We start from the raw sequence: 23,217 nt of genomic DNA, 5'->3' as shown, positions 1-23,217 counted from the left end.
TGAATTTTTTTTTTTTTTTGAAAAACCTTTTGGAAGACCTAGTTCTCATGGTTCTCACAACTCAAGTTGGTTCTCATTTTACCTTTTCCTTATATATATATATATGGTGGGGTTCTACAGTGAACACTAGTGTATTTGTGAACTGAGTGAACAAATCTTGGTCATTGATTTACACACGTGTATGGCTAGGATTTCATCATTAAATCTTGGCCACTGAGTTACACACGTGTATGGCCAGGATTAATTCGCTCAGTTTGCAAATACAATAGTGTTCACTCTTAAACCTAATCCTATATATATATATATATATATATATATATATATATATATATATATATATAGCTTATAAAAACCTTCCAAGCCCTTTTAAATTTTGGGCCTCGGGCGACAGCACGAGTTGGCCGGCCCTGCAACAACATATTTAGTTTTTTTTAACTAATGAACAAAAGTTATAAGAGAAAAATAAAACAACTGGGTTAAAAGCATATATAATTATAGCATTATGGTAAAATTGAAACTTAAAAACAAGTAAAGTCACTATTCACCAAAACCTTGAAAATATATGTTTATTAATACATGTACAAAGATTGCCCTTCCGTGAGCAATATAGGGGTAAGTTCACCATTTTGTGTATGGTTTGTTTGTGATGAAATCCATCTCATCAGACAAGCCTAAAGCTATCATTTTATCATCCTCACTTAAAGTACAGCAGGAAGATGATGTGGAGCAGCACCAAAATAAAATTGCATCATCAATATCTGGAACAAAAAATAATAATTAGAAACATATAAAGATTAAAGAAACACCTTGTAAGTTGTAAATGACTACCCGAATTAGATGAACTACCAATTTCAACCAGTCATTCAAATTGATATACAGTAGATATCATATTAGATTTAAACTTCCCCAACCATTGGTTGTCCAGACGACCTAATATCTTTGTTAGAAAAATCAAGGTTACCTCAACTTCTCTCACTCTGTTCATAAGAAGGGAGGTGCATGCTTCATACTCACCAAATATATACTGCCATAAATTTTGAAAGAAAACTCTTCTAATTTTCTTTTTTACTTTTGTTACTTCATCTTTGGTTCGATACACGTATGAGCTCTCACTGGCAAGTTCCATTGTTCTCTTGCACATCTCATCTATTCCACGTTTTCCCTGCAATTAAAAATGCGCCAATGCAAAAGCATATGAAAACTATATGCAAGATTAGACCCGTTTAAAGAGAAAATGATCGATTTAGGCTATGTTTTCCTTAACTTGAAATCATGTTCCCAAGTTTTACATGTGGCAATCTCAACCCGTTGATGAAATATTAGTGAGCTGAATGGGTCAACAACACCTACTTTACCACAATGAGAGTGGAATCTGATGGTAGTCATGCCTTTTGCTCAAATCATAAATCAGCTAATTTATTATAACCAAACATCTCTCATTTTTTTTTCAAGATTTCCATTACCGGATAAGTTAAAGACTTAAAGCATGTATATATACAACATAGATTCGAACCAAAGATGAAGTAACAAAAGTAAAAAAAAAAAAAAAATCAAGAAAACAACATGATGAAGAACCAAAACCTTTTAGGCAAAAGGTTTTTGGTTCTCCTTTTTCTTCTTACAAGATACTGGATTTGGACCCTGAAAAATGCCCGTAAATATTAGCGACTTGATTACCAAAACTCGAATATGATGCAGGAACCAAAACCTTAGCATAATAGTAAAAAAAAGATCAAGAAAACAACATGATGAAGAACCAAAACCTTAGCTCCTTTTCTCCTGAATTATAATTTATCCTTAACATTAATTTTCCTTGTAGAAGCAACTTTCTTTAAATCTTCAATGGTTTCATTTGGAAAAGCTTCATCTGCCTGCTCGCCTGTTTCAGAACTTCTCTTTTTCTTATGATTTAGCATTTTAATCTACAACTTATTCAAGCGTGAGTGTCCTTCAGCAGCTTTGGCAAGTTGTTGTTGAGACTCAAGAAATAAAGCAATTCTAAGTGCAAATATTGCAGGCATAGCGGGAATCTGTATCCATAAAGCATACAAGTTAAAAGGATAAAAAGAAAACACATATATTTTTAAATCGTTGGAATAAGCTAACCAAATAGATGAAATAGGTCCTGAAACTTCTTACGCAAGTCAACATCTTGAGTAACAACAAAGAAATGCCCTGGGTTGCTTTCCCCAATAACATCTGCTAGACGATCCATAGCACTCTTCCTCTTCTCATGATCAAACCAAACAGTATCTCTTCAGTGTCACTGTTAAAAGTAAAATCGTATTTTAAAATATGAAAAGACGATACTGACCTTACATGCGCAAGATCACGAATCAGAGTAGACCACCAAGGCTTTTCAACTCAGCAAGAATACATCTAAGGAATGAATTACCAATAGAGTGAAAGAACTTTTAAGCCTAAAAACATTTTTAGATGTAATTAAAGTTGTAAATAGTAAAAAAACATGATAAAGCAAATACATAGAACCTGGTGGTGAGTATTTTTACTGGAGCACCTAAAATGTTAGAAATGATTGTATCAGCCGGAATAACGCGATTAACAGTAACATGGTGTATAAACGCCTCGTCACACAATATTTTAAACGGTGGGTTGAGACCATAGCATGTTGTAAAGGATCTAACACTTCTTCGATGAAATGAATTAACAACATCTGGTAGTCAAACTGGTTTAACGCCCACATTCAAATAAGAAGTTTGGAATACTCGTAAAATAGACATGTATGTGTGATACATAACACACGCATGTGATTGTAACATGGACCGTAGATAACCTTCGAATAGGTTGAAACAACCACCCTGTTTGTCATGGCTGTCATAAGTGTAATCGAAATCAGAATCCCTGGAGCGGACTGGTGTTGCCTGAATAATCAATGCCATGAGTACAGAGGGAGTGGAATAGGGTTCCACCATGTGTAGCGTAGAATAGATAATATAAGTATTAAGAAATTAAAATTGGTGATATACTGATATAATTAACACACCTCTAAAATTGCTCTTGAACCTGCCAGGCTGATGATGAAGACACCTCATGCGACCAATTCCAATGACGTAAAGAACGTTCAAGCATACTAAATTGAAATGGATTCCGTTTGGCAACACCAATGAATTCAAACAATAGTGCAGAATGTAGCAGAAATATGAAGTAAAACATATAAACTGAATAAAAACTTCTCAAAATCTGACATTTAGCCTAACCTAGAGCCAATGAAGTTTCTCTAGCTTTACCAAGTGGTGTCCCGCGATGGTGAAGATGATAATGATTAGAAGCAACATGAATCAATCAGAAGACATAAAAAAAATTAATTTCAGGTTAAGAACTCACTAACCTTGACTCGTGGGAGAAGAACTAAATTAGTGGAAGACGTCCTGGTGATAAACTGCACCAACTGATGGAGGCTTGAACATAAAAATTGCAATCAGAAGAAACCCTAGTTTCAATCTAAATGCTTACCGAGTTGCGATTGAAGAACCCTATGATGACCACCCCACTGATTCAACTTTGCAGGGGTTGTGATTTAGATTGGCTGCAACAGGTGTTGGGCGTTTGTGGTTCTCGTAGACCAAACATGAGGGAAAATTTTGTTTATTTATGTGTGTATAACTGTACACGGAGGTTATGGGCGACGTGGGGAGTGAAAAGAGGGTTCCAAGTAACTGCAGATAACTGCTTAGATAGAAGTTAAAAATGAGAGTTTAAAGGGTTGAGATTTAATCTCAGCAAAATCCAATGGTAGATATTGATTCTAGAGATGGTTAGACTTAATGGGAACCATATATATATATATAATTTCAAGCCAACCAAAAGAAAATATTAACCAGCATTTTCGAGTCGGCAAAACTTTTCTTATAAATATTTTTTTTCATTTCAAAACTTCTACCACTATGAGTTGATACACAATTAGGTATGGCCTTTAGTCTCCAAGTTTAAATTTACGAGTATGGTTTACGCTCATAGCCAGTAGGTGTTGGGTGACCTAACCATGTTTTAGGCATGGACTGATCACCACTACTTAAACCAGTTCGACCATGGTTATGATTAGTTGCCTCACTTCTTAGTTAACTAGCGCCCAAGATTGTCCTGGTCCAGATCAAAGATAGTGTAAAGATAGTGTTCTGATTAATCATGAAAAACATCTAAAGGTAAAATGAGTTATCATAACTATGTTTTAAAACTTTTATAGTATACCCGCCCAAATTGGTAACAATGAGAATGTTGCAATGTGCATATGTCGGTAGGGGTATATGGGATCCCAATATATGCTTCATGGGGTATGTCACTATGGGAGGGGTAAAAGGTGGTGTACCCCATAGACCTCTATGCTTATAATGTATAGCGACTCAATCCTGATACCTATGCGATGATTATGGTGACATGGTTAGGGCATTAACATCTCAGTTGTGTTTTTGTTTGTGAATAAAGTCAGGCCCCACCAAGAATGCCCAGTGAGGTCAAGCATAACTTATAATGTTTCATAAAACCATATTTTGTATACATAAAATGTTTAACTATGGTATGTCCTTATAACTGTATCGTATGAGCTCACTAGCAATTGGTTGACATCATTTTGAGTATGTGTATCACATGTATAACCTGAGGGTGGTCATAAGAGTTGTTGGGAGATGGTGGATCTTGAAGACTAACGTGTCCTTAATTTTGTATTATTGTAACTGTAATTGTAATGTAAATACCAATATAATGTAACAAGAATACTATATGTTGTAATAAAAGCTATATTTCCTTTTGTTGTTAAGTTGTATCAATTGTGCATGATCATCCAACTCCAAGGTGGGGTGTTACATGTATAGAATGAATCACGAAGTCAATAAAACCAAGTTTCGTGTGATATGCTTCCCATGTCTATTTTCATTGTGGAAAAACATAAGTTCCAGTTTGAGTATGCCCCTGAAATCTGGATTCTCAAATGAACCGAGATATTGAAAATAGAACTTTGGGTTTGAGCATGCCCTTGGAAATCTTGGATTCTTAAATGAACTGAGATGTCGAGACTCGAGAGTAGCATGGTGATGTGCAAAAAATGCAACATATAAATTACATCAATTGTGGCATAAAACTAACCCTTTTTTAGTACTAATATTGGAAAAAGTGTGTTTTTGTCTTCCTTTTGTATTTTCAGGATTAAATGAGCTCAAATTAACAAAAGAAGCAAAAATGCAGCTAAATCTAACATAAATACAAGAAAAGGAACAAACGTGGCATGCCCGACCCCCCGACAACATCTTCCCAAGCAAAAACAAGAAAACAGAAGGCTGAACACGCCCCGTGCTCAATGAGCACGGGGGCGTGCCCAAGTGTCAGCAGAAAAGACAAAGTTGTAGAAGCTTCTATCACCCACCACGGGGTCGTGCTCAGCGGACACGGGGCCATAGTCAACTCTAAGATTCGCAGAATCTAGGGAAATCTTGATAGTACAGATACGCTTCTGCACACGGGGTCGTGCTCAGCGGACACGGGGGCGTGATCAACTAATGCAGACAAACAATTAATGAAGAAAGAGAAGGAGGATGGACACGGGGCCGTGCCCGAGCTGCTGTTCTGGCTATAAATAGGGGTGCTTGGCTCATTTGCAAACCATCCCTTGGCACACCACCTCTCTCACACTTTACCCACCACCCACCACCATCACAACACCATCATCCACCACCATCATCCATTATAGAGTGTGTGAGTCGTCTCGGGATCCAAGATTGATCGTAAGAGTTCTTGACAATCAAAGGCCATGTTTGCCTAAATCTCTGACATCACTTGGTGAAGATAAGTGTTTAGTGTAATACTTTTTATTTTTAATCTTTTCACTCTTTTTATTTGGTTATGTATTAATGACTTTAATAACTAGTTTCTTATGTTGAAGGTGATTCTTCCTTATCGTTTGTCCGTGGTGTCTTGGCATTATTTTACTGTCTATATAAAATAAAAGATCTTCACCATTCATATCTCCACTGTCTATATGGAGATATGTTGGCTACCTGGTCGGGGGTTAAGGGAACGGTTTGGTAAGAGTCTTGCCATTGTTCAGTGTATAGATCCTGCAAAGGACCTGAGTCAAATTTAGTAGGACCTCCTTCAATACTTACCGGTATTGGATGGCGGGGGTCCAAACTCTTTGATCCCCTCATAAGTAAGCTACTATTAAAACTTTAACCCAGCTACTTAGGACTGTATCCCTGCTGACTCAGACTACTTAGCCGAGGGTAACGTCACCTTCAAAAGAGGGGCCTACCACATTATGCATTAATAACTTAATTAATTATCTTTCAATAATCCGACCCTTTAGGATTGTAACCTTGCTGACTCAAACTACTGGGTTGAGGGTAACATCATCTTCAAAAGAGGGGCCTACTACAATAACTAAGATAATCTCTTAAAAAGTGCAAAAGTGCGGAAATAATCAAAGGTTACACTACACACGAGTCGGATCCAAGTGATTCATCTTGTCTATCTGTTTTTACTTTTATTTTATTTTTCAGCATTTTAGTTAGTTTTATTTTTATAGTTTAAAAACTTTTTTTCTAACTTTTGATTTGATTAGACGTTGAGGATAAACCAGTACTAAAAGCTCTTGTGTCCTTGGACGACCTCGGTATCTTACCAACACTATACTACGTCCACGATGGGTGCACTTGCCCATATGTGTGTTTAGTGTTAGTAAATATCGTGTTTTATAAATTTAAAACTTGACTAAAAAGTGTAAAAAGGGTTTAAAATATATATTAAAAATATATAACACCACACACACATCACATGGGATATGGATTGTGGAATAGTTGAATGGAATTTGATTGAGGCATTGGGAATAGCCAACTGTTAATTTAACTCCTTGATTTGTCTCATCTAGTCGAGCATTCACCATTAATTTGTTTTTTTTCGGTCGAGTGTTTCAAATATGTGGCGACCTTACCTTAACATCTAGCGACTAATGACCAGTCTGGTTATTCACATTTCATATGGACATGGGTTTCACGCGTCTCACATGGACATGAGCTTAACGTGACAAGCCACATGCCCCTAATTTGTTTAAGTCAATACCATGTGTATTACAAATAATAATTGAGAACCTAATTGTTAGGGGCCTAAAACCAAGGTTTTTTTTTCCATTAGGTTAACACGACCTCTAGTAGTGTCATACCTTGTTACTTTCACTTGGCAATCACTTACATTTTAATCCTCTAATATATTAATAGTCTTCTTGCAATTCATTTCCAACACAATATTAAGCAATGAACCTTTCTAAATCATTAATATGTTACAGTTTCCATCTTGATCCTCGTTAACCAGCCAGTCTTTCTTTTATGATTTCAACTTCAATTCTAAATGATTCCGATCATTGACCTATTTCAAACCTTCTATGTTCAAACAAAAAACCCTTAATCAGCGATGGAGGTCCATTTCCAACTCATGTCTATTTTTAGCTAGTCACTATGTGATCCTAGCCTGTGTCATTTTCTTCTTCCACGTCCACAAGACTCACCTTTTCCCTATGCCTACTTTTAGTATTAGCCATTTTATACCAATTATAGTAAACAAGGAACATTAATACACAACTACACAAGTATCTCATAAACATTCAAGCTACCACATATTAATCTCACTAACAATCAACAACAAAGGTATACCTTAATACCTTATCAACAAAATACTTATACTTTTATATACTACAATCAACACACATTTATTTTTTAAATGATTACAACGTACTTTAGTAAAAGAAAAAACAAAATATAACCTCCATTTCCTAAAAAACAATTACTTATTTCAAAAAATATATATATGTTAATAGAGTAAGTTGCACAAAACTTCCTTTATGTTTTCTTAAATTTGCAGAGTTGCAGGTTCCAGCCTTAATGTTTAAAATTTGCTGAAAACAACCTTTACGTTTATTCTTGTTGCGGGTTCAATCCTTTACCACTAACCAAGTTAATTATCTCAGGTAAATTCCATCACATGCCTAACATGTGAGGGTATATTTGTCATTTTAATTTTACTTTTTATAAAACCCCAAAAAACCTACAGGCCCATTTTAATTCTCTTAATCACCTTCGATTAAAAACCCTACCCCCATTCTTCTTCATCATCAATTGAAAACCCAGGTCATCAAATGTTACCAAAAAGGTTACGACAATCGCTAGGGTTTCGATGATTGATTCGAGCAAGCACGTGTTAATGGCGGAAGGTTTGTTACTACTTTATTATCTAATCAAAGCTCTCGAATCCGGTACTTCTACCCTAGCTCGTTCAGGAACTGCATTAGCGCAAATCATTCAATTGCTTGTTTAAGTAATTTAGTTAAAGATAATACTGATTTGAAACTATTGATTGCTAGATATGGTGGATTGATTAGTTTGAAAAGTTTTTGGGACTGTTCTTCTGTTAAAATTTTAGAATAGTTGGATGGGAACAGTTGTATATCGAAGAGTTTATAGGAAGAATCAGAAGGGGGTAGTAAGTCTGGTTTGTCTATTAGATCCATTGGTAACAAATTTAGACAAGAAATGTCATGTTTCGATTATGCATTTGTTAACTCAGTTAAAGAAATGTCGTCAATAGATGATGAAATCGGGTACTTTGTTGCATTTGGAGAAGCTTGTGGCAATGGTTTTTCAATTAAATGTGAAGAAGAATGGTGGGATAGGGTTTTTAACCGAAGGTGATGAAGAGAATTAAAATGGGCCTTTAGGGGTTTTATAAGAAATAAAGTTAAAATGATAAATATACCCTCACATGTTAGGCATGTGAGGCAATTTAATTAAGATAATTAACTTGGTTAGTGGTAAAGGATTAACCCGCAACAAATATAAACGTAAATGTTGTTTTCAGCAAGTTTTAAACATTAAAATTGGAACCTGCAAGTTTGAGGAAACATAAAAAACGATTTATGCAATTTACTCATGTTAATAATAAGAATATCAGGTGCCACGTATAGCCCTATCAAATTAAGACTTTTGAGAGAAATGTTTTTAAGGTATCATGTGTGTTCTAATAATAAATCCTAAAAAAAATTCACAAGTTACTATTCAAATTATTCAATTCAATTTCTTCATCTTTATCCCGTATCCTCAGCTAACACCTTTAAAAAATTGCTCACTAACATAAATCAATTTAATAAACCAGTCAGAGTGAGCTACTCTAATAATAAGGGTACTCGAGGTGGTCCATGATGGAGATGAGTGATGAGTAATAGAACACCACCGCAAGCACTTGATCACGCATGATGGACTTGAAATGGATGATGCGTATTGCGTGCGTAATGGGTAAATGTTTAAATAAATGTGTGCATGGAAATGTATTATTATAATTCAAAAAATAAAAAAAATAAGTGAGTGACTGAATCTGATGAGTGATAGACCATTGCAAGGCAAATGTGATAGAAGAAAATATAATGGAGTGAGGTGTTAAAAAGTGATTGAATATACCCTAAATAAATCAAACTCACGATTTCAGTAAACAGGTCAAAATTAACATTCTAATTAACGCACAAAAATATTATTTCCCGTAAACCGGTCAAAAAAATTCAACCCGTATAATAGACGTAACTATTTAACATTTAACCAAGTAAACTTATAAAAACACAAAAACACAAGGGTAAGGGTTTGTTGATCTTCCATTGATGAAGCTTCCTCCATATGTGTGGTCTTCAAGTAATCAAGTCTCTTCATTCGTGCATGCATTTCACACATCTCTTCTCTTCCTCTTCCTCCTCTTCGCATGCACACACACACACACTTTCTCTCTCCTCCTCTTCCCCCTATTAAATTAAATTCCCTTTTATTTTCACTCATCAAAATAATCTCCACCTTCACAACCACCGCCGCTACAAAACTTATCCACCAAATTCCGGCCAGATTTCATTTCACACACAATATTTCTTCCTCCACAAGCTACAACCATCTCTTAATTTGCACTACATCTAGATATTTATCAATCTTAATGCGTGTATGCATGGATACATTTCGATGAGTTCAATTTAGTTCAGTTTACTTGATTCCGATCCGGTTGATTATCGCTTGTTAGGGTTTACAATCTCCGATTGTGTTTCCGGTGAGTTTTACGATTCGATTTGGTATCAATTTGTTGTTGATTTTGGATTGATTTGATCTGATTGATGAGTGAACATGTTAGGGTTTAGATTAGGGTTTTTTGGAGGTGTACGGATGGTGTGAGATTGTGAGATCTGGTGAGTTGAAATTGGCGAAATTTGGGGGTCAAATGTCGTCGACGAAGATTTGCATGAACGGATTGTGTGGGGCGAAGACGACGCCTCAATGGAAGAGAGGTTGGGCCATGAAAGCCGGTGGTTTCGCTACTCTTTGCTACAGTTGTGGGTATGTGTCCTTTTGTTCCGGTTTTACCCTTTCTATTTTCGGAATTTTACGTTCTTTTGTGTGTAGATTGCAAGGGTATTTTTGGGTTTTGGTTTTAGAAAGCCCTAATTTTGGTTATATTAGATCAATTCATGTGTAATTAATAGTTATATGATTAATATTATATATGTGATTTTGGTAATGTTTTTCTGAAATTTAATAAATTGTAAGAATTTCCCCAAATGGGTAGGATCATGAGTCATGACATTTGTTATATGTGATTTTGGTGTGAAGCTGCAATTATAAAGTAATATAATTTGTATGGACTGTAAAATATTGTAATTGTAACAGTGACTAATGGCATAATATTATCATACAGCCACATGTAAGATGGACAATTTTTTGTATAACTGTGTGCTGTATTATAGCATGTGCATGACATTTGTTATGTAGTGTTGTTTTGGGGGGGGGGGGGTTAGGTGTTAGTTAGTGGAGAGATCTATGGCATCACATTCTTTTACATTGAGGATTTTTTTATCTGGCATGTATCTAACTTGATGAAAGATTAAGAGGGTGTTTGGGATTACGTTTTGAAGTGATTATTTGATTATTGCGTTTGTAAAACATAAATAATCTAAAAAAATGTTTGGATGGAAAAGTGATTATCTGCCTCCAAAACGCAGTTTTGGAGAAGCATGTACCTGCATGCTTTTCAAAACACAGTTTTGAAAACGCAAAATCTATTTTGAAAACGCATAATCTATTTTGAAAACGCAACACCAAACACCCCCTAAGAAAGCTGGAAAGGGTGGTGTGTGTGATAATAGTAATTTGGTTTGATTGCGCATATTACTGCTGTATCTAACTTGTAATATGGTTTAATGTTCTATATGGACCGTAGAACTGTCTACGAACATGTAAACTACTGTGAAAGATTCCATCTGAATGAACCTGGTTGGAGAGAATGCAAATTCTGTGAAAAGGTAAAATTTTAATCCAGTATTTTCGAGTTTTTCATAATAGTTAAACGTTTGTTCTACTCACTTAGCGACATCTGTTTGATATTGCAGCCTATTCACTGCGGCTGTGTTGTTTCAAAGTATCTTCATGAATGTCTTGATTTGGGAGGAATATCATGCATAAAATGCATACGAGCAAGAGGGACACAAGCCCTAAAACCAATACAGGTAATCAATCTTTTAACTCGAAGATTAAGGGTATTAGTGACTTAACTGTTAAAAACCACTGTCACCACAAGTATATAATTTTTTTTTAAATTGTTAACGCAGAGCCACCCTACTGACCTTCCAAATGGATTCATGCCGTTTTCTGCCACATGGCATCCCGTCATTGGTAACCGAATGAATACTGGTGCTACAGTCGATAAAGGAAAACTCACACAGTTAACCGAAGCTATAGAGAAACAGCAACCCACTCCTTCAACTCCCTCTCTCGGTCACCAATTCAAACAAGACGAAAACCGTATTTCTTCCGAACTAAATATCGGGATTTCATCTTCAAATAAAGATGTTGGAACAGTAACACCAATCTTTCCAAACTCATCGTCTTTATTCGATAACAGTAGAACAGATTTAGGTTTCAAATCACTGTACGATACAATGCCTCAGCCGTCGTTAAGTTATTCTCTTGGTAATCATCTGGCCACTGCAAAGTCATCTGTAAGCCCTAGTTCTAGTGGGCCCATGGAGTCCGAAAAAGTTCCGTCTTTTAAACAGGGGCAAAGGTCCCGTCTTTCGTTTCCGAAACCGTCTAAATCAGGGGTTACTATACGTTCACCCTCGAATAAAGGGATGGTTTCTGATAATAGAGTTGCAAGACCACCTGCTGAAGGTAGAGGCAGAAATCAGTTACTTCCACGCTATTGGCCCAAAATGACTGATCAAGAACTATTGCAAATATCTGGAGAGTATCCTTGGTTATAACGTCAAATCTTTTATTACATATGTTAGATATAAAGTTTTTCTTAATTGTATATTATAGCTTGAGCTCTAACTGTACTATTACTCCATTGTTTGAGAAGGTTCTGAGTGCAAGTGATGCTGGCCGAATCGGTCGGTTGGTCCTGCCTAAAGCATGTGCTGAGGTAGGTGTTGTGTGTGTGTGTGGTGTGTATGTATACAGGGGAAGGTTAACTTACAATACATAATCGATGGTACGCGACTGTGCGAAGTGAATTACGCATGTTCGTTTTTAAAATACGCACGTTATAATACATAATTACGTGTGGGTTGGGTTAAACCCTAATTACGCACGTTATTCACATAATTATGCCATGGGTTGGGGTAACCCTAATTACGCACGTTATTTGCATAATTACGCATGTTATTTTGGTGGTCGCGTGTCATCGCATGTTAAGAGCCTTTCGTATTTTAAACTTTCAGTATGTATATATATATATATATATGTATTATTTTTGTGCTCTGTTTTAACTTCATAATGGTTAAAAATTTTACAGGCGTATTTTCCATCTATCAATCAATCAGAAGGTTTACCAATAAGAATTCAGGATATAAAGGGGAAAGAGTGGACATTCCAGTTTCGATTTTGGCCCAATAATAACAGTCGTATGTATGTTTTAGAGGGTGTAACACCTTGCATACAGAATATGCAACTGCAAGCTGGGGACACAGGTATCTTTCTAGTTACCTTATTCTGAAGGGTATCTGTTGTTATATGATCTTTCTGTATACTTTTTATTTGATATTTTATCTTTCAAAAAAATATTTGCAGTTATATTTAGTCGACTAGATCCAGGAGAAAAGCTTGTTATAGGTTGTCGAAAGGCAGCAGTTTCTGCCGATACTCAGGTGATCTTTTTGCAACATAATTTGTTGTGCACTACATATTAATCCCCAAGTCCTTTATGTTTCTCGTGTGTGTTCCAAATTAATTGTCAGTTCTCTAATAGAAGACTAAAATGACTGTTTCTTTCTTCCTTGTACATATACTAGTTAGATGTTGCATATGACTCAATTTGGGTCATATCAACTTTCAAGCAAATGAATTTACCTAAAATGGTATCCAGTCAAAAGTCAATTATGTGTATGCAAAATGCATAAAACCTTTTGATTCAATTTATTTGGATTTTCTTAACATAAGTGTGATAATCTTGGTTTTAAAATGCATTATGCGCTCCGATGCGTTTTGATCCCAAAAGCCGATGCGCGCATCACGTATGCTAGATGTTTGTTATTTAAAATATTGTTTATAGATAATAATTTAACTTGTTAACTTTAAACACTAAAAATTTAGAGATTAAAATAAATAAGTACAAAAAATAGCTCTAGCACCATCAAAGAAGTTCAATGTAACCAAAATAAGCCTTGAACTCTTGTATGTACAAGTAGTCTATGCAAAAGGTACAAGCTTATTCAGCACATTGTACAATTTTACTCTATCGTGGTTGATTTCAGAAAAATGCGCGCATCAGGGTGCATCATGCGAGCGTATCAAGAGCGCATTATGCGATTTAGAGTGCATCATTGATCATCGTCGCATCATGTAATCGCAGCGCATCACATCACCTGATGCGATCTCATCAGCGCATCGTGCATTATGCGCTCTTGATGCGCGCATTTTAATACACGAACTATTTATTGAGCTATAAAAAGAATTCCCCAGTCTTGACCCATCATAACCCATTTTGACCCGCTAACCAACCTGCCCGTTGCACCTTCTAATGCTAGTTAATAGTGGGGTGAAGGTGAAACACACACACACACATACACACCTATGTGCGTTATTGTGTTAATGACTAGAACTTTTTGGAAAAATTAGCAGGAAGGTGAAACGCCTGCGGTTAACGGCGTTGCTGGTGGGAACGGAACTCCATCCACGGTACGTGCTCTCATGTATTCTTCCTCATTTACGTTAACACTTCAATTTTTTTTTTCACAACTTAATTTCATTTTTTCTAAGCAAGTTACACCTTGTCAGCAGAAAAACGCGGAGCATGAAGCCATGGCTAATGGGGATAAAAAAGCATTAACCCAAGAAAAAAAGAGATCACGTAATATAGGATTAAAAAACAAGAGGTTACTTATGCATAACGAAGATGCCATGGAGCTGAAAGTGACGTGGGAAGAAGCACACGAGTTGCTTCGCCCATCTCCTACTTGTAAACCGACTATTTCCATGATCGAAAATTGTGAATTTGAAGAATATGATGTAAGCATGATATCACGTTTTAAAATAGTTACATTGTTCGTCATTCATTTTGTACTTTCTGACGTATTCTTTGTGGTATTTTTTTTTTCGTTCAGGAACCTCCAGTTTTTGGCAAGAAGACGATTTTTACAGTGAATGCATCTGGGTAATTTTTGTCTTCTAATATTGTTGTATTGTTTGTGTAAGAAGTTACTGTATCAAATCATTTTGTTGTCATGATACTTATGATATACTTGTAAGAATGTCAACTCTTCTATTTCCTTGGGGGGGGGGGGGGGGGGGGATGGTGCACTGTCCTCCCAACCGCCGGAGTGATCTCACTCCGGGAGCCGCTACCCGAAAAAGCTAGCTCCGCGGTGGCTTCCCCATGCCGAGTTCTCACCCTGGGCGACATATGCCACTCCCAAGACTCGAACCCGATACCTCTGGGAAGAGGTGGGTGTCGGTGGGTCCAAAGGTTTGTTTTTCTGCATCTGGGTCCAAAAGGTTTATAGTCTTGCTATTTTCATCCGGTTCGTTAACTCCATTCTTTTTTCTCCGTTAAGTGAAGTCAGGGGTATTTCCGTCTTTTGTTAACTTAAAGGACAATTTGGTCTTTTCCAGGGGCATTCCTTCTTTTTTACATAAAGTGAAAAAGACCGAATTGCTCTTTAAGTTAACAAAAAAGACGGAATTACCCCTGACTTAATGGAGAAAAATGTAAGGAGTTAACGAGCCGGATGAAAATGGCAGATTTCAAACTTTTTGGATCCAGATGCGGAAAAACAAACCTTTGGACGAAAGTCGCAAAACTGACCAAACCACGAAAATGGCATTTTACTCAAATTTTAATTATGTAACATCTCTTGTGCAACACATTTGATAATTGCTAGTCCAGTTAATATTGATCCATTTTCTTTTAAGTGGCTTTTTATACTTTATTACTGTTAATTGTAATATAGGTCACAAGAACAATGGGGCCAGTGTGATAATTGCTTCAAATGGCGGAGATTACCTCCTGACGTTCTTCTTCCTCCAAAATGGGCATGTTCTGATAATGTTTGGGATCCCGATAGGTAAATATATTGCAAATCAACTATTTCAAACCGAAAACTCTCCTCTAAATTTCTGTAACATATAGATTTTAATAATATTTTTACGTTTAACTTTCACTAGGTGTTCGTGTTCTGTCCCCGATGAGATGAACACAAAGGATATTGAACGGATTTTTAAATTTGGAAAGGGTAAGAATCATATATATTTACATACTTTTCATATTTTTGTTAATAATTGGATTTTGGTGATTCGGTGATTCCCAGATTTCAAGAGCCGAAAACTTGAAGGAAAAATGGTTGAAGAACAAGAGCCATCTGGACTGGATGCATTAGCTACAGCTGCTGTACTAGGAGAAACGATAGGCGAACTCGGCGAATCGTCAACCGGTGCCACCACTAGACACCCTCGTCACAGGCCCGGATGCAGCTGTATCGTTTGTATCCAACCTCCAAGTGGTAAAGGAAAACACAAACCCAATTGCTTCTGTAACGTTTGTCTGACCGTCAGACGCCGTTTCAAAACATTAATGCTCCGAAAGAAGAAACGGTTGTCGGATCAGGAGGCGGAAATGGCCCAGAAATCACTTTCCACTCTTAATAACGGGATGGCGGCGGCGGCAACCGTTGGTGGAACAGGAACAGGAATCGAGATTTTCGATCGGAACGGGATTGATATGGAAGTCGGAGAGAGCAGTGGTAAAGGCGGACAACAGTTGGATTTGAATTGCGATCCCGATAAGGAAGAAGAAACCACCATGGTTGACGCTAATGCTAATGCTAATTCTTCCGGAATCCCGTTAGAATGGAAGAATGTGCTTGCAGGACTTGTACCCTGTTCACTACCGAAAACTACGAGCGAGATCGAAGGACGCCCGGACCCTCCAGTTGCCCCGCCTGCCCACACCGCTACAGACGGAACCCTAGTTCCGGCTGATGATCCGATGGAGGAGACGATGGATAAGAAGGCTGTTGAAGATGGCAAGTCTTGACAGAACAACCGCTGGCCCCGCATGGCGGGACCGGATACATCTCCAAGATTGGAGTGTACTAGTTTTGAGTTTGTGATATAAGTTAAGGTTGTAGTTTTGACTTAATGATGATGTGGTGCAAGATGAGAGAGAGAGGGCTGAAGACATGTTTATTTTGTGATTTGAGAGATGGAATGACATTAAAATTGGGAATGAAATCCGGGAGAATGAGTTTGTTGTTGTGACTGTTTCTTCTTCTTGGTTGTTTTACCATCTTTTTAAGAATCTTATGTTAATATTTTATATTAACTAGTATTAAGCACCCCCGCGTTGCGGCGGGGACGAACACTAATGCCACACTACTGCCAGCGACCACTAACACTGAAGTTGCGGCGTACTAATGCGAAGAAATTAAACCGAAACGTAAAACATAGAATAGAATAACTAAGTTGATCTAGGATTCGCGTGTTACGATGAACCCGCGTCTATTTTTTCCCGTTTAACTGGTTCATCGTAATCTATATATAATATATATCATTACCACTATACAATATCTCTATATCATTACCACTATACAAACCATAATGCATACATTACAACAACCATTGCACCAATATGTTACAAATTATACAACTATACAAACCATAATTCATGCGTTACAACAACGCAAAACAAAACAAAATTTGAGATGAGTAAATGTGGCTATGGCCTATGAGTACAACTAATTATGCATAACGTACAACAAAATATAAGGAAATATGGCTATGGGTACAACCAATTATGCATAACATACCACCCTCAATGCACATATATGTTGCAAATTTATAGTATATAATTTTATATCGTATTGAAATATTCCGGATGGGTATAAGGGTGAAAGGGGTGCTCTAAGGATAACTTTCCATTAATGATTTCTTGTCATGTCAAGTTCCCTCTTCAATTCTGTTGTCCTAATCACAAGGTGTGGTTTCACTCAAACCAATTATTTTTTTAAAAAGAGTAAGGGGCTGTTTGGTAGCCTCTTAATGACCATTCAGATGCTACCTCTTAATGGTTTAAAACCTCTGAATGAATAAGAGGTAACCTCAAGTCTAAATGGTTAAGAGGTAACCTCTGAATGGTAAATCATCGCATGCCACATTCTTCTACCTTCTCATTGGTAAAATTCTTAATAGTTCCATTAAGAGGTAGTCTCTTAATGACCATTCAGAGGCTACCAAACAGCCCCTAAAGTGCCATTTTGGTTCATGTGGTTTGGGCAGTTTTGTCATTTTAGTCCAAATCTCAAACTTTTTAAATCTGGGTCCCTGTGGTTTGCATTTTGTTGCCATTTTAGTCCAAATCTAAAAAACTCTCATTTTTTACTGTTCCAAGATCCCCTTTTTGTCTTTTTGTGCAGGGGTAGTTTTGTCCATTTAATTTTCATTAAAACAATTTCTTAATTAAAAACCCCCATAATAAATACCCCATTCCCAATTAAGTCATCTTCAACCTCCTAAGTGAAAACCCTAACCAGAGATCAACCCAAAAAAAAAAAAAAAACCTAACCCACAGTAGATTGGTACATCATCTTCCTCAACTAAAACCCTAACCCATAGGAGATCGAAGCAACAACAATGGTGGTCCAATAAAATCAAAAGAAACCCCCGACGAAGTTTCGATTTCATACAGCGAGAGAGAGAAATGGGGAAAGCACTAGGACCGACCGGCGAGTTTTTCCAGCGAAGAGACTAGTGGAGGAAACATCTGATGCTAACCAATCAGTTCCGTCACGTCACTTCCCTCCTCTCCCCGACAAGCAATGAACACTCCCGCACCCTAGCTTGTCGTGCGGTGAGGGAAGGGCCGGCGGCGGTGTTGCCGCGCGGTGAAAGCCTACCCCGCACCCACCCCGTTCACCCTAAGTGACAGATATTCAGGATGGACCGAAATGATAATATATTATATAATTGCAATAAATATATTTTAGATTTGTTAAATTATTACAAACTTGAAATTATTATATGGGAATTTGAGTATTTGGTATTTAAGTAATGGTTGTAGAAGCCACTAAGCGTTCGCTAGTCGAACAACCAGGGAGTTGTGAGTACTCAGCATATGTGAAGAGTACTCGAACATGTTAGATTTTAGAGAATTAGTTTCTGGGAAATTATATATATGTTAAATATAATAAGTTTACTAATAATATGTATAACAAAATACGTGAATATCAATATAAATAAAAATACATGTTCAAATAGTAAAGTATTTCAAAAATTAATAATGATTCCTTGAAAAAAATGATATTCATTTTTTAATATTATACACATAGGAATTATGTTTTATTTTTTAAGTCAAACTCGGCTCAAGTTGTCCTCCTAGATCCAATACTGGCTGAGGTTGACCGTCTTTGATAAATTCTAAGTAATTAGGTGGAGTTGAAGAAGTCGTCTCGGCATTCTACCTTGTAGCAGTTACTCAGCGAGTACCCAGCCTCTTCTGAGACCTTGTCTTACAACATTGTTTCAAGTTGATTCTTAGGATAGGATGCTAATGTTAAATTTTACCCAACTAAGATCATAAACGGGACCAAAACGACTATTCAGTTTTTGGTTATTCGGGATCTTAAGTGTTTTAATTTGATTTTTCTTTTTCGCACTCCTGTTCTTAAAACTAGGAATGCATGTCTACAGTCTATATACCTAACAGTGAGATACCATGCTTATTATTAGGGGTGTTCAAAAAAATTTAGATTTGAAACCGAAATATTCGAAAATCCGTATCTGAAATATCCAAAATTTCGGATATCTGAAAATCGGATAATCCGACTTTTCGGATTCGGGTTCGGATATGAATTTCAAAAATTTCGGATAATCCGATTATCCGATATCCGAAATTTTTTTTTTTTTTATAAATATATAGTATATGAGTATTATATTTAGTTTGAAATATAGTAAAAAGGGTTATTGGATTTTATCACCCTTAACTATTGGCCATTGCCACCCCCAACTATCACTTTGACGTCTGTCACCCCCAACTTAACACTTAGTGTGTTTTGTCACCAGATCACTAATTTTTGATCCTGTTACTCTACTTTTGGGGGTGTTCTAAGATCCCTAAAACCTTCTCAAGATCCCTATGACACCCTAAAAAGTGTAGTAACATGATCAAAAGTTAGTGATCAGTTAACGGCATTGTGACATAACACACTAAGTGTTAAGTTGGGGGTGACGGACGACAAAGTGATAGTTGGGGGTGACAGCGACTAATAGCCAGTAGTTGGGGGGTGATAAAATCTAATAACCCTAGTAAAAAATAGTACATAACCGGATTCAGATGTGGATTTATGAATGTTTTGATTTTTCAATGTTAGAAATTTAGTAAATCGAATATAGGTTTAGTTTTAATATATTCGCGAAACGATTTTTTTTTATTTTTTTATAAATTCGGATATCCATTTGGATATCCGAATCCGTATCTGAAATTTCGGATAAGGATTTGGATATTAATATTCACTATCCGAAATTTTCATATATCCGAAAACCAAATAATCCAATCTTGAACACCCCTACTTATTATTCAACTAGGTTAGAACCTCGTGTATTACACGGGTTAATAAATGTAATTTTATATATTTAATAATAAAAAGTTATATCTTTATGAACCCTGTATATTGTACGGGTTAAATAAATGTAATTTTATATATCAAATAATAAAAAAGTTATATATTTGAAAACCATGTGTATTACACAGATTAAATAAATGTAATTTTGTATACTAAATACTAAAAACGTCGTATCTTTAAAAAACCCGTATATAATCGGGTTGAATAAATCTACCAAATAATAAAAAATTACATCCTTAAAAACCTCGTATATTACACGCGTTGAATAGATCTAAAAAAGAGTTATATCTTTAAAAACCATGTCTATACACAGATTAAATAAATGTAATTTTTGTATATTAAATACTAAAAACGTCATATCTTTAAAAAACCCATGTATAGTCGGGTTGAAAAATCTACCAAATAATAAAAAAAAAATTATATCCTTAAAAAACCCTGTGTATTACACGTGTTGAATAAATCTAATTTTACATAGCAAATGATAAAAAAGTTATATCTTTAAAGACTTCGTGTATTACACGGGTTATATAAATGTAACTTTGTATAGTAAATAATAAAAAAACAGGTTATATAAATGTAACATTGTATAGTAAATAATAAAAAAAATTATATATTTATAGTAAATAAGAAAAAATTTATATTTTTAAAAACCCGCGTTTTACACGAGTTGAATAAATATAATTTTGTATACCAAATAATAAAAAAAATTAATAAATTAGGATAACATTAATATTAATTTATTATTTATATATTTAACATAAGATAAGTAGGAAAGAGAGGTATTTGTTTTAAAAATATATTAAATTAACAATTTAGATTTGAGGATAATATTTTATTAAAGTACGATAAGATTTAGTATTAATTTATTATTTATTTATTTATTTATTTATTTATTTAATTAATATAAGATAAGTAAAGATTTGAAAATACCTTCAATGAATAACACGTGTCCAAAACTTGATTTCTTTTATTATAGTAGATGTATTTTTATTGTTAGCACTAATACCGTGCTTATTATACAATTTATTTTGTTGTTAGCACTAATACACTATTTAAGAGAAATTCCCAGCATAATCCTCAACCTGATCCATAGCCCTCCTATCTGAGAAATAAGTTAGGTAATCTTTTGATACACGTCTAAGGGGGTGTTTGTTTTTTCTTCAAACATCTTCAAGGGAGCTGATGTCTGCAGGCGCGCAGACGTTACCCTTGAAGACTGGTTTTTTTTTTCTTAAACAGATCTGAAAATGACTTTTTTCAGCTAAAAAAAAAGCTATGACACCCTTTCTTCAAACGTCTTCACAAAAAAAAACCCTCATCTCTCATCTTCACAAAAAACCCTCCTCCCTCAAAATTGGACCACCACCACTACTGTAAGGTCACCGGCGCCGGCCGGCGCCGCAGTCGGCCATCACAACCGTCACGCTGCCATCAACCTTCAACATCGTCATCGTCATCATCGATCATTCTCATCGTGTCATCATCATCATCGGTCGGCCGAGAACCTCGCCGGCTCCGTCGTGAAGCGTTTTGGTAACTGTTTTGTACGGAGAATCGGATGTGGTTAGACAACTCCGAGTTCCGAGCGAGTTCGTGTGGGCTGACTCGGTTAATGGAATGGAGAATCAAATCTTTGACTTGATAAAGTTAAAGAAAAATGTGGTAAAGGAGGTTGATGATGTGGTAAAGCAAGCGGTGGTGATGCGTGATGTTATTGAAACGGTTGTTAACAGCAGAGGTGATGACAGGATGGTGTGAAGGAGATGACAGTGTGGTTCTTATATTAATTATGATGACGATATTGATGATGAAGTGTGAATATGTTAGATAAAGTATTATATATAAAATGGTGTAGTTTAGGTAATTGATTTAGGATGTTTTGATTTGGAAAATAAAACAAAGTTCATGTAGTTTGTACAGACATTATCAAACAAACAGTCTTATATTTTCAGCTTGAAGAGCTTCAGACCACATCTTCAGTTGCAGACATGAAAACAGATGAAATCAGCTTGCAGACAATTTACGTCTGCAAAAACAAACAGCACCTAAATTGCTGGTTTCTGGATTTTTAGGGGTTTTGTTGGGTAAGGATCAAATAGAAAGTTTATTTTAGCTAGGAAGGATAGGAAACAATAGGATTATGACATGTGGCAAAATTTAAAATAAAGAGGAAGGGTATTTTAGTCAATCGTATCCTTTCATCTTCCTCTTCTTCTCAGTAACTTCAAAACCCACAATTTTCAAAACTCACCATCTTCAACCTTTTCTTCACTTTCTATCTAAATAATCACTACATTATAGTGCGATTTTTCGTCACCAATCAATGATTCAAACACTCAATCAACGTGTTCTTCAACTTTTTTGAAAATAAACCCAGTTTAACTTCATACAATATCTCATTTTTTTCTCGTGATTTTGAAGCGAATCACTCGATTCGTTCGATTCGATCGCTTATAAGTGTTTCTATCATTCAAATTTCGTTAATCGTTGAAGAAATCGGCTTCGATCCATGTAAGAAATCTTGAATTGCATTTTTACGATATGGGTTTTTGAATTGAGTCATTGTGTTTTACGATCTTAGCGGGGGTCAGGGGGCAACACCCCTGGGAGCAGGGTCCAAGGGGCGGCAGCCCCTGGCGGGGTCCAAGGGCAGAGCCCATGGCTGGGGTCGAATAAAATGACAGAATTGACCATATAAAATGTTAACTAGAAGGGCAATTCGGCCATATAAAATGACCGAATTGACCTTCTCATTAACAGAAAAAATGGATAAAGTTGACCCATATGGACTAAAATGACATTTAACTCTTTGAACATCCACCACGGCTCCCCATTAAACCATTAACCATCCATCTAGAAACCTTGGATGGGAAAATCCTCACATAAAAACCATTGATCATTTACTCGTTTTGGTGGCTAGCACACGTTTCGGGTTGATACAAGAAGTGTGTTTAATAAGTTTTAGAAGGTGTTTGGGAATACGTTTTGAAGTGATTATTTGATTACTGCGTTTGTAAAACATAAATAATCTAAAAAAGTGTTTGGATGAAAAAGTGATTATCTGCCTTGAAAACGCAGTTTTG

At 36.0% G+C, this 23,217-nt stretch overlaps 1 protein-coding gene and 1 long non-coding RNA gene across 18 annotated transcripts; one reads left to right on the top strand and one right to left on the bottom strand.

Annotated features, from left to right (window-relative positions):
- Positions 1–518: 518 nt before the first annotated feature.
- Positions 519–3,649, bottom strand: LOC110916431. Of its 13 annotated transcripts, XR_004864122.1 has the most exons (6): positions 3,005–3,649; positions 2,491–2,882; positions 2,315–2,379; positions 2,140–2,227; positions 962–2,030; positions 519–758 (listed from the first exon to the last, which is right to left on the bottom strand). It is a non-coding gene; the product is annotated as an uncharacterized LOC110916431 (long non-coding RNA). The 13 variants fall into 13 exon arrangements; XR_004864119.1 differs by having other exon boundaries at positions 1,015–1,162; positions 1,582–2,030; positions 2,107–2,227; positions 2,315–3,649; XR_004864116.1 differs by having other exon boundaries at positions 519–1,162; positions 1,582–1,641; positions 1,764–2,030; positions 2,315–3,649.
- Positions 3,650–9,630: 5,981 nt separating this feature from the next.
- On the top strand, positions 9,631–16,780 carry LOC110916427 (B3 domain-containing transcription repressor VAL1). 5 transcript variants are annotated; one of them, XM_022161170.2, is made up of 14 exons: positions 9,631–10,077; positions 10,159–10,361; positions 11,242–11,323; positions 11,411–11,527; positions 11,630–12,267; positions 12,342–12,444; positions 12,817–12,991; positions 13,092–13,168; positions 14,139–14,198; positions 14,301–14,528; positions 14,624–14,673; positions 15,470–15,583; positions 15,684–15,751; positions 15,827–16,772. In XM_022161170.2, the coding sequence occupies exons 2-14, from the start codon at positions 10,246–10,248 to the stop codon at positions 16,549–16,551; spliced, it is 2,553 nt and encodes an 850-aa protein (XP_022016862.1). In that variant the 5' UTR covers positions 9,631–10,077; positions 10,159–10,245; the 3' UTR covers positions 16,552–16,772. The 5 variants fall into 5 exon arrangements, with proteins under 5 accessions (XP_022016862.1, XP_022016860.1, XP_022016863.1 ...); XM_022161168.2 differs by having other exon boundaries at positions 9,637–10,077; positions 14,298–14,528; positions 15,827–16,775; XM_022161171.2 differs by having other exon boundaries at positions 9,637–10,077; positions 14,142–14,198; positions 14,298–14,528.
- Positions 16,781–23,217: the final 6,437 nt, after the last annotated feature.

This window comes from Helianthus annuus, chromosome 8, assembly GCF_002127325.2.
Source record: "Helianthus annuus cultivar XRQ/B chromosome 8, HanXRQr2.0-SUNRISE, whole genome shotgun sequence".
NCBI lineage: Eukaryota > Viridiplantae > Streptophyta > Magnoliopsida > Asterales > Asteraceae > Helianthus > Helianthus annuus.
The sequence above is the reverse complement of the archived record's forward strand: the minus strand, read 5'-3'. Positions and strand labels throughout refer to the sequence as shown.